This window comes from Puntigrus tetrazona, chromosome 13 (genome assembly GCF_018831695.1).
Source record: "Puntigrus tetrazona isolate hp1 chromosome 13, ASM1883169v1, whole genome shotgun sequence".
Classification (NCBI taxonomy): domain Eukaryota; kingdom Metazoa; phylum Chordata; class Actinopteri; order Cypriniformes; family Cyprinidae; genus Puntigrus; species Puntigrus tetrazona.
The window spans coordinates 20,334,874-20,347,373 of NC_056711.1; the positions used below are offsets into that span (position 1 = coordinate 20,334,874).

A 12,500-nucleotide genomic window follows, 5' to 3' on the forward strand; every position below is an offset into this window, starting at 1 on the left:
TGCACACTGAAAGGTGGCAGAGGTCATGACCTTCTGCAGGTTTCAGGCACTCACCAGACAAATCAGGGTCCGCTATCTGAATCAGAGCAGAAGATGATGGTGAGGGACTCAATGGACAGCGAGAGGCTGGAAACACGGGACACAGGAGAGAAAGAGACAGGCGGGATGAGACGAACATGACAGGGAAACAAAAATTAAACAGAAGGAAACAGAAAAGCAAGGAGGAGCGCTAACTAGTTTAAGAGAAAGAGAAGTTTGTGCAGAATCAAATCAAGGCTTAATCTGACTAAACAAACAGATCATGCGACGCAAACTTCCTCTGCTCACGGGGATCATTTACCGTCCCTTATGATCCACATACACTTTCAAAACCAATCACCTGAGCTGTATATGTCATGTGACAAACCACTCCGGAGATCCAGGACAATGAAGTCAACGGTGTCAATGGCTCTCCAACAGAACAAACACCGTCTCTAACTCTTACTATAGTTACTATCTTGAGCTGTGACACCAAAATACCAGACAGGAGAATACATGTTTAACACTTCTAAGAGTCCTTGCATCTAGCAGCAGGCCCTGACTACCAAAGCCTAATCTAACACCCCTGAGACAAATGATCTACAAAACTCAGAACATTAAAATATACACCTATAAACTACGGTTATGTAGTTTGTGCACATATCATTCACACTACATAGGATGCACAGATTTCAAACCTCAATATCATCTGGCTTTGGAGACCCGTCTCGTGACTGTAATGATTCAGACCTTGCTGCCTAGTCTTATTTCAGCGTTTTCCAAGAGGTCATAACGGATCGTGATTTCCCAGATTTCATGTGACCCAAGATCTGGGCTTCTCAATAAAACACTAAGAGTCTCTCTGGATACACATGTGGAAAAAACAACAACAACCACAATTTACAGGAAAGGGTTATGTTTCCTGTCAGCTCTGTTTGCCACCCTACGGTGAACTCCTCAAAACATCACGCTGCTATCGCAGGAACCGGAGTGGACAGTCATTTTCACATATTCATATTTTCACTCTTTCTTTTCTCTTGCTTAAAATAGCCCAAATACGTTGTGGAACCAGCCAGACATCTGCAATGAGAATCAAGATAGTCTTGTAATCAAGACTAACAAGAAGTGCAGGGACAAGTATGGCAAACAATTCGGGATCAGGTTACTCTCAGTACGCTGAGGGTTCACACACTACAGGAGCGTTAAAATCCTCAAATCTTAAACATGCCCACACTACAAGATATTATTAAGATCACGTGATCTCACTCAGCAGGTCTTCACTGATATTTCAGTGATGTTTACATTAGCTAGCGTGCTAACCACCAAGTATTATACGTGACTTTTGGCTTCTTTTATGGGAACAGTGTGTGAAAATTCCAGTTTTTGGGGCTTATTTAAAAATAATTCCCTATGGCCTGCCGCCCTGGTCTTTTTTAATGTTGGTGTTTTTGCCTGATTATTATAAAAGTGATTATTTCCAAATTCGCCATTCAATAACAAAACTCTAATAAATTATGAATCGGTTCGCCCCAAAAGGACGCCAGACGAATGCTCAAGAATAAAGTCGAGTGCCTGGGTGCAGCACAGAGGCAGAAATATCTCCTTTTCAGGGCTTAAAGTACAGGTAAAAACACTATTGTAGTTTTGTCTTTGTTTACCATTTAAGCATCAAATTGGTTAGCAGTATTAAATGCTGCTAATCTGCCAAAAGGACATATTTACTAGTGGAAGGAGTATGAGTTTAGCAGGCAAATATTCAGTGTTTTACAGGTTTAGAGGAAGCTAGCGTAGACAAAAAAAAAACATAGCCACAAGCCAGCAATAGTTTTGCAACTCTATATTGTTCCACTACGGTATTTCTAGTAAAACTCTGGTTATACAAATGTGTAACTAGTTTGTCTAGCACTACAATCAACCTGCCAAAAACATAAACATGATAAATATACTTTCACCACAGGAATAATACCATGGTTAATTTTCCTTAGGACAATACATGGCCCATGATAATGCAAAAACATGTTTATGCTCACTTTTATTGCTTATTGCAATGCTTATTTTTAAATAAATAATGTGCAAATAAATTATAAGAAGGTTGTTTTGCAACAAAGCGTTGACGAAAAAGTGACAGGTACAAAAACTAAGTGGAAAAAGTGAGGGTCAGAGGAAATTAAAAGAATAAAAAGGAAGTTCAAGAGATGACCTTTAATTTTTTTTCTTGGCTCCAGCCTTGTGATTTAAACTTTTTATGTGATGATGTTGGATACAAAAAATATTATTGTCCTTTTGCTGCAGCTTACAGATTTTTGCAAGCCCCCGTTTTTGCTTTTCAGAAAAGTAATGTTGCAGGCTCATTTCTAAGTAATTAATAATACATTATAATGTGGTTGCGTATTTGCTAGCGGTCCTAGCACTTTTCTGTACTCATTCAAAACGGAAGTGGTTTCTCTCCAGGGCTTCTCTTTGTCCTTAAGGTTGTGATACGTTTTTGACATCATCCACAGTCCTGTTACTATAAAATTCAGTCTCCACTACCAACAGAGCCGTCACGGCACTGGCTATTGTGACAGTAATCGTCCCGATTTGCATCCTGAATATCAAACCAGGGCCGCCCAGATTTGTGTGCGAACAGATCGAGAGGTGCAAGGTTCCATCGGTGAACGCCTCACATCACCAGATAGTCACTGTCGAACATCGAGGTCGATCGAAGTGCTCGACGAGAAAATCAGAGCAAAAATCAGTCTAAAAGTCCTGTAGCGTGAGCCAGGCCTTAGTGACAATTGTAATTGGACACACTACTGCACACACAACGTTTGATGATCAAGACTTCAAATGCACATGTTTTAAAAGAAGAGGCTTTTTGGAGCTTTCCTCAGTTCATTATCTGAGTTTGAGTCAATTTAAACCTAGTTCATTAGTTGGGAGACTGCCGCGGATCATATGTTTTCATGAGATTGTCAAGAAAACTGGGCAGCTTGTAATTAACACGTTCTCACCCCATTTTCATCGCTCAGACACACATGCGGCACAGGAAGTCACACATGTTAGCGTCGCCACTGTTAACTTGAGCCAGGCGCAGAATAACTACGGTGGGTTTGCAGAAGTGTCATTTTTCTTCTGTTGCAAAAAAGGACAAAAAGCAGATCTTGTTTTTGCACACAGTGTTTACGGATCTGATGTCGAGGATTAAAAAAAAAAAAAAAAAAAACAAAAAAAGAAAACCACTCAACACTTAGTTTGCATATACAGTCAAACAGAGAGTTAAAAAAGGTAAACATTCAATATTTTGCATCAAAATGAGCACGAGTCCCAGGGCTGTAAGATTATGACAATCATGATTTTATGACTTTTATGATCAATATTGAGACCAGGATTACTTACTTAAATATCATGCATTTATTGAAAAGTATTTTTAAAGTGGATTTCCTTGAACTTTGAACTTTAAATCAACTGAAATAAATAATATAATAATAATATATATATATATATATATATATATATATATATATATATATATATATATATATATATATATATATTTATATTTTTTTTTTTTTTTTTTTTTTTTCTTCAGTTGAGCCAAAATTCAAGAAATCCACTTAAAAAATACTTTTCTTAATTTTTTTTCTCCAAGAAAATTGTAACTATTGTTACTGATTTATCGCCCACAACTACAATTGTAACTGAATACAAATATTGCATATATAACTGAATAATTCAATTAATTGGCTATGTAGCCCTAACATTCAGTGATCTATGAAGTTGCAAAAAATTGCTTAAATTCTGCTTCTCAAGATACATTTGTAAATGTGTGCCCAGTGATGGTGACAGCTCTGAAGCGAGACTGCCGTATGACCCCAATCTTACAGAGGATGACTGTTGTGTAATGTTTTTTCCAGTCATAATTGTGAGTGACTGATCTAATTTGGTCTATGCTTTTATGACGAACATCATGAGGAGAATTTTGAGTTCCACATTCTTCCAGTAAGCAGGATGAAGAACTACAGAAGTAAGACTAAACAACCTAGAGATGCCAGCCAAAAACAGACACACTAGGGATGCAACGAAATTAAATCTTTGTCCAAAACCAAACAAAAGAAAAACTGGACCAAAGACCGAATACCGAAAACAGTTTTTCATTTTTTCCCATATATTTATTCTTTTTTTTTTTCACACACATTGCATAAATTAAATAGCTAAAACATGCTATTTTACTGTTTTGTCTATCTTTTCAAAGAAAAAAAAATCTATAACAAAACAACAATTTAATCATATTTATTTTACCAACAAAGCATCATTTAAGTTCAAATAAGTTACAAAAATAATATTGGCCATTTTTGAGGCTCCTTTTAAAATCAGGTATATTTTTCAAGTCTGCTTTACTGTTAATTCTTCCAAACGTACAGCTCATACATACAGAGAACTGAAACTGCATTATTCTCGGACCCTAGGTAAACAATACAAAATATAAAAATTAGAGATAAATTAAAAAAAAAAAAAAAAAAAAAAAGATATGTAATAATATATACATATACATATATATATACACACATACACACACACACTGTATATATAGAACAACTACGCAATTATATACAGATATATAATTTTATAGTTAATAATACAATATTATTTGTACAAATAAATGCTGCCTTGCTGAGCAGAAAATAATTCTTTCAAAACATTACAAATTATTAACATTTTGCATGAGTGTTATAATAACTGTATCAATAGAGCTTCTGTAATTATTATTAATCATTGTCATTTTCTTACTTTTATCATTTTATTTTGCATGCATGAAAATTTTACTGAGCAGCAGACTGTTTTAGCGCAGATCTGGACTTTGACCTCTGGCTAACCAGCAGATACACGTGAGTATGATGTAAACACAGTATATACAGTACGGCTGTAAAATCTGTACCGTAAAAAAACGGTTCAATACCTTGGCATAGCAATTTGAAAGAGCCAAACATATTTGCAATTATGCAAACAAATTTGTTTCAGAAATGTTCAAAAGTAAGTTAATTTAGACAATGGGTTTGATTCCCACGGAAAGCAAGAGGTGACAAAATGTAAATAAAACTGTAAGTTGAATGCAGCGTAAGTCACTTTGGATAGAAACGTCTGCTAAATGAGTAAATGTAAAGTTAACATCAAACACTGATGAAGCTGCATACAAAATATGAAGTCATTTAAATAAATGAAACATTGGGTCGTCAACGAGTCAATGACTTTTTTGCACAACTAGTTGACTGGTTAAAATGAGTCAGAGGCTCAGAGCAACTTCTAGTTGAAAAGAGCATCTATCACACCACAGCCAGCAGTAGAAAAACGTGACTCACCAGAGAGAAAGATGAATTATTCAAAGCGCCGAGTCAATTAACTAGTCCACTAAGCAAAAAGCATTCTGGCGGTAAGTGGGGCGTTGGAGAAGAGTATAGATGTGAGGCTCACGCAAGAGTTCATGAAAGCAGAAACACAGGATGTTGAACCGAACGATTGCTTAAAAGTGATTTAGAAATGCCTGTGGCAGATTTAAGGATGAACTCACGTATTTAGCACTGCAGATGTAGATTTAAACATCTTGAGCAGAGCAACATTTATTTTCTCATGTGTCATAACTGCTGGTTTTTCAGAGAAACATCTGATGAGATCAATCAGTTGATGCAAATATTAAAAACCCATGTTTCTGGTTAACTCTGATGAACTGAGATGCTGGTGTAGGTTCACTGCAGGCCACACCGCGGGACACGTGACCCAGAATGAACCACAGGACATATTACTCAAGTGAAGATCGAAAGTATTGGCCAATCAGAATATCAGATTATCCCTATAATCTCCAGACATTAAATCCAATCTGGATCAAAATCCTTTCCCGACATTTTACGTGTCCTAAAATAACTGTTTGCAACAACATAGGTAAATACATTTTTCCCATTTCAATGGTCAAATATTTTTTTAATAAATCAACAATACCCAAGAAATTGGAAAAAGAACTTTGAAATTAAGGCTGGAATGTTTTACAAGATTATTTAATTTAAGGAATACAATAAAATTGGCAAACAAAGCATTGCACAACAAAGGTTTAATATAATAAAACAAAGACGAAAAACTCCTTACATAAGGTTTTATTAGTAATAGTAGTAGTAGTAGTTTGAGGTATAATTTTTGCATTTATTTTTGAAAATGTATGATTTCTTGCATTCATTATTATTTTTTGCCTCTTGGAAATCATAGGGCAAATAAAAGTCAGTATTTTCACGTTTGGGTGAACGGTTCATTTAAAGCTCAAAGGGAAGAGCGTATCTTGATGTAATTGGTGACATCTGATGGACAGACTCTACAGCCAGACACGATTAAACTAGCAGGCTTTTCAATCACTGCACTACTCCGGTGCTTCACCAGAAAATACAACAATCTTAAGTAATCTAATAGCATTGGACTCTTCACATAAGACATGATAAACACGATAAAACCTTTGAACAACTACAACTGAAAATAAAACATTTTAAGCATCTAACGTACTCACACTCGACCAATCCGGAGGAAAATAAACGCTCCTCAGGTGTGCAAATGAATTGTTACTCACGCAGACATAAAAAGCAACAAGAAGCGAGAGCAGCGAGCATCCTGTCAGCGAACAACATCCCCTTATCAAATCTAAAAAAAACATTGCACGCAAACCTTGACTGATTTAAAGCGACACTGACATGCAGAAAGTCTCTTAAAATGAAACACCAGCCCATGTAATGCAACGGAAACGTGTTAGGACGCATCGAGATAACGGCTGACAGTTTTCACCAGGTTTCAGTATAACCAAACACATTTTCACACACACACACACACAGCATTGTTCAAATCTGAACTTTCAGACCTATATTCCCACTTCCACCAAGAACAATAACTACACCAAAACTAAAGCTATAAAAGATTAGCTAATTAAACTGATTAACTAAATTGAACTTTAGTCCTGCTATCTCTATGAGAACAGGGAAGCTATCACAATACACGAGAAATCACTTTCAGAATGACTCTTTTCTAGATTATGAGCAACAAAAGCATTGCGTGAGCATTTAAACTGGCACACGGCTGCAGCATGCTGTAATAAACAGAACGTTATAGAACTGGACGGTATGGACGCTAACGCAGAGATTGTTTTTGGGATGAACTTTGACTATAAAACTTATCTCCATCGCATACAAACCCTCAAACAGGGCGATTTTACTTCTGGTTCGTCTACTACACAAGCAAACGCATTGGGTCATAGTTACAGACAAATGTATGCATATACGGTTTATATAAAGCAACAATATTATCTGTAGATATGCGTGTGTGCCATTTCAAACATAACCATACTTAATATCAGTAGACAAACTAATTCAACTCCATCACATGAAAAACGACGAGCACCAAATGGATGGCAATAAATCATTTGAAAGAACCTGGACACATGAATGGAAACAGCATCGTCATACAGTGTTTACTACTCGATGAGGCGATGAGAAGAACTGTCACTGGGGTGAAACCATAGTCCAGGAAACTGAAAGTGTAGCGCACAGCCACAAACACACACGAACCAGAAAACATCCACAAGCTTGCATAAATATCAAGACAAGGAGACGCTCTAACAGTGTGTACAGTGTGATGAAGACACGGAAATGTTGCTGTCCTATACTGTATAGTAATGGTAGATTGCAGAAATGACACGCTTTATAGCTAACTTAACAGTGCAAGGGTGACACTGAAGCCACTTCTGAGCAGCATTAATGGATTTTAGGGCCCTGGAGAGGTTTTGAAAAGCCTGGATAGTTGTGTTTTTTTAGTATGAATATTCACTTTAATACATATTATTGGCTAGAGTCTGATTACACTAATCTATAATAATGTGTGAATGCAGATGTGTCATGTGCGGTTAATGACACACTAAAAGTGACCGAAAGATCATAAATAGACATACAGAACATTTGTCCACAAGACCTTTGAGGAAGGGATGTGGTAGAAGTCAATTCTGGGTTATTTCTCTTATTTCTGTGGATGTTTGTATCTCACGTGGATGAGATCACGTTAGATATAATGAACTCGAACAGGAAAAACTGGACATCGCGTTGACTTTAATATATATATTAGTTTTGTTTTCATTGAAAAGTAGGCAAGTTTTCTATATATTTACCAGGTCTGTGAGGCAACTATTAAAAGACTCGGGTTGTTTTATTTACGTGTCTGATGAAACTCGGCAGAGACCGAGACGACAGGGAGCGCAGCCTGTTTATTTTACAAAAGCACATTTGTCATTATGACCATACACTAATAAAAGTAGACCCTTTTGCATTTTTACTTCTTTTCATGGTCATCAAGAAAAGACTGCAATGGTGCGGCCTTTGACCTCAGAGGGTTAAACAGTCTGGGTCACAGACGCCTAAATGCAGGGCTGTGTGATACATCAACCATATATATATTGACTGACAAGCCACGATGAATCACTGATTTACGATTACGAACATATTGCATAGCTTTGTCAGTTATCTACAGCTCTGTGTATTAAATGCCACTCCATTTGAAAGCAAGAGACAAGACTCGTCCTCAGGAGTCTCATCTTTAGCTTTAGGATTCAGTAATCAAAAACAACAATCAATCCCAAAACCTAGTTAAGCCTGGTTGACAGGCTTTTAACCATTTAATCTAGTCCACCCAAACATCCAGAAGGGCTCTGACATGTCAGTCTGGATGCGTTTGAGCTTACTTTAGACTAAAACTTTCATGAACATCCATCTATCGAAATGCAATCAACTGTCCGATTTCTGACACTTTACTTGAGCATCTTATGATAAAATCAAGCATGCATTCACAGTTAACTAATCACACGCCAGCCTAGTGAGAATCAAATCAACATAATCCCAACTGTTCCTGGCTGGAGCTCCACGACAGCTGCTCTCAGCAGACACACATAAGACAAATATGATCAAGAAGTGCTTAAGCAGGGTATCTCGGTGTAATTACCAAAGTATTTATACCTTCCTGTGTTCTGTAAATTGTTTTTTTTTTGCTGCGTTATTTTAAAAAGATGTAAATACGCACCTGACCGTTGTAGAGCCATTTCGTTCTGGGCATGCGCAATGGTTATACCACAGAATTATTTTCAATTACCAGTGAACACCATGATAATCCAAGGTAATTAACTATCCATTACCATGGTTTATCTCAAAATGCAACGGTATTGGTGTAACAAACTCGTACGATCCCGAACTAGACGCTTTAAACCTAAAGCGCAAGATCCAGTTAACCAGAACTAGTCAATGTGTTTGCATAGTAATCAAAAAAATAAAAATAGTACATCTACAGATTTAGCGCATTAAATCTAGTAAATATGCCTAGCAACCCTAGTAAATCTAGTTCACCAGTGCTAGTTAATACGTATGTCTAATAACCCAGCAAACCAAGTGTGTATCTAGTAAATCAACCAATAAAGCTGTATAGTAACTCAGAGCATCCTAGTAAATTTACAGGTCAAGAGCTAGTAAATCAGAACTAGTCAATTTGCGATCTAGTAAATCATATTTAGTATTTTGTTCTAGTAACTCAGATCTCCCTAATAAATCTACGCTAACTCTGAAATGGTAAATTAAGTCTTTCTAGAAACCCAGATTACTAGTAGAGTTACTAGTTAGATCTAGTAAATCTGAAATAGTGAATAAGTATGTCTACTAGTAACTCTGAGTCTGATTTTAATATAGCAAAGCTGGCCGTATCTAGTCAAATCTGTAGATCTAGACATGCTAAACCAGTTAATCTGTTTGTCTAATAAGCCAGAACACCCTAGTTAGTCTACAAATTTAAATCTAGTTATTCTGAAACCGTAAATCTGTCTAGTAACCGAGGACGCCCAAGTAAATATACCGATCTAGTAAATCAGAACTAGTTCATCTGTTTGTCTAGCATCCTAGTAAACCAGAACGCCTTTGGAAAAGCACAGCATTCAAGCGTAAGGCTTTTTCCAAACTTCCAAGCGAATCCCACATACAAAGTTTGCTCATCGTCTACTTGGGAAGCAAAAGTTATCCCTCACGACTCACCTGGAGATCTGCGCCCTGAGCGCGGCAGTCCATGTAGTTCTCCCAGGCCTGGGACAGATCAGCCAGGTGTGACCTGGCCATGTCCAGCTGACCGCCACCGGCTCCGGTTCATCCACAGCACCGACCCGAGCTCTAAAATCCAGCGGTGAAATCCGAACTGCGACAGCGAGAACGGCACATCATTTCATTAGGCGTCCGTCCGGATTAGCGCCAGGGGACGCGAAGTCCGTTAAATCCGTTACTGCGTGCAGAGATCAAATAGAACTTTTTGAATTCGCGGCTGGCGCGAACTGGGCTCTGCGCTGAATCCGTCCGTTTATTCCGGTCTGGCTGACAGTTGCTGTCAAGTTACAGACAAAATAAAGCGTTGACGTTAGTGCTTTCGCGTTGACTGCAAGTTCTGCTCGCTTCGGCGTCAACACAAGCGTGAATAAACCAGCCAAAACGCGTTAACCACAAATAACGGTTCGTTTCTGCAGACAGACGCTCGCGTTTGAGTGTATGTGGATCATTTCACGCGACAGCAGACGCAGGATCTCCTGCAGCACCGCTTAGGCTAACACTCATTGATTTAGTGATACCCAAATATGAGGTAGAATGATCGCAAACCAAGCATGTTTAATCATCATAACAATATTATACGCCAGAACGCGAGGTCTGATGTCTAAAAACAATTACAATTTACGTACCTCGTCTCCGGTCTTCCTTCTGACATATACACAAGCAATTAAGAAGAGAAAATGACATGCAAAACACTACAGGAAATAACGCCCACAAAACAGAATCCTCAGCGGCTATTGGTTGATCGGAGTGTCGATCACACCAGCGGCCTCTGAGGACGCTCCCTTGCGCCGATCGCTGGGATGACGTCAATCGTGTCCCCCCTGTTAGGGCGGGACTTAGGCGCTTACGTTGTCGCTCCCGCTGTGGGCGTGGCTGACGTGATGACGCCAGCGCGCAGCGGCTCCGGGGAGCTCCAGTCAACGGCGAAGAATAACGTTCGCCAGTCACGGAGCGTCGCTTTTTTTCGTGCTTCGTTTCAGACCCGTGCTCTTTAATGCGGGAATAAGAGGATGCCTGCGTGACTGTTTTTAAATCCAAGCGCAGGAAATGGTTCGGACGCTTTTTGAGCCTGAACGCCGATCTCCGATCAGATTTGAGACGCTGTTCTTTTGTACAGATCCATTCATTACTTGAGTGCTTTATTTAACAGTGTCAGGTTGCACTGATATTTGAAGCAATAGCCAAAAACACACCGCATGGGTCCAAATGATATGTAATATGCATTACTGAGAACTTCATTTGGTCCACTTTAAATGTGATTTATGTAGACACTAAAAACATGATATAGATCAAAATAATACTGTATTAATATTGTAAGTGTAAACAGTACTGAACACCTCTATTTATGTTTTTTGCACATACAGCATAATCCTGCTTCGTTGCTTCTTGTACAGTATAATGTTTTTTTGTATTTTTTCATTGTCAAAAAAAGCATTTATTTGAATTTACCTCGTACTACAGACACACGTCAACTATCCACATCATAAATGTATAACATTATGAAATGCATTTGGATATTTAAAAGAATTTTCTGAAGGTACCCATTGTTTCTGTTTGGTAAATGTATTGCGTTTGTGATTGCTAAACTAAAATCTGAAGGATTTTTCAGAGGCACACAACTGCTAAACGCTAAAAAAAATAATAATACAGGCAAAATATTAATACACAGCATAAACGTACGCAACATAAACATGCATTAAAGAATGGCACGACTCACTTAACGACCTACTGTGTGAAATAAACAGTATAACCAGATAAATCTAATAGTTTGTGCGTGCAGTTTTCACCTGATTTTTAGGCTGCTGCTGCCCTCTGGTGCTCACTGTTTTCTGTGCGCAAGGACTTCATCCCAAAAATTAAAAAATTTATTTACTCTCAAAAGAAAGATATTTTGTAGTTTGCAACCAGGCTGATTCGGGTCATAGTGTAAAAAAAATACTATGGAAGTCAATGGTCATTTGTTTTCATACAGATCTGGATCGGCTCGAAGGTGAGCAAGCGATGCAAGAAATTTTAATTTCTGAGTGAACTATGCTTTTAATATTCCTTAATATTTCTCTTCTACGCAGCCAGATAGTTAAGTATACAAGCAGCGCCATGGCAACATAAAAACGACACGTGCAAGTAAACAAAATACGATTTTATTGAAGAGATGCGTGTGTAAACATCGATTTATGCCAGGCATTTCTTTCTTTTAAAAGTATCGGGGCGACCGCTGTTAAGTTTTGCATGAAAACGATTTGGGGGGAAAGTCACGAGACTGAACTCACAGTGACCTCACCGGCGTTAACTGCCCCGTGATCGTATTTAAGGCACGGATGCGTTTATAAATCTTCAATGCCGAGACGGCTT

General features: G+C 38.0%; 2 protein-coding genes across 2 annotated transcripts in view; both read right to left on the reverse strand.

The window, feature by feature from the left end:
* The window catches only part of lyst (lysosomal trafficking regulator), a 69,906-nt gene extending 59,097 nt beyond the window's left edge, over window positions 1–10,809 (reverse strand). The window contains 2 exon segments of the mRNA XM_043254721.1: window positions 10,086–10,425; window positions 10,775–10,809. Of these exon segments, the coding sequence (XP_043110656.1) occupies window positions 10,086–10,166 (81 nt within the window). The 5' untranslated portion in view covers window positions 10,167–10,425; window positions 10,775–10,809.
* Window positions 10,810–12,273: 1,464 nt separating this feature from the next.
* Window positions 12,274–12,500, reverse strand: part of nid1a (nidogen 1a) — a 155,502-nt gene continuing 155,275 nt past the window's right edge. Inside the window, 1 exon segment of the mRNA XM_043256235.1 lies at window positions 12,274–12,500. This exon segment is cut by the window's right edge and continues 193 nt beyond it. The gene's annotated coding sequence lies outside the window, so the exon portion shown is untranslated.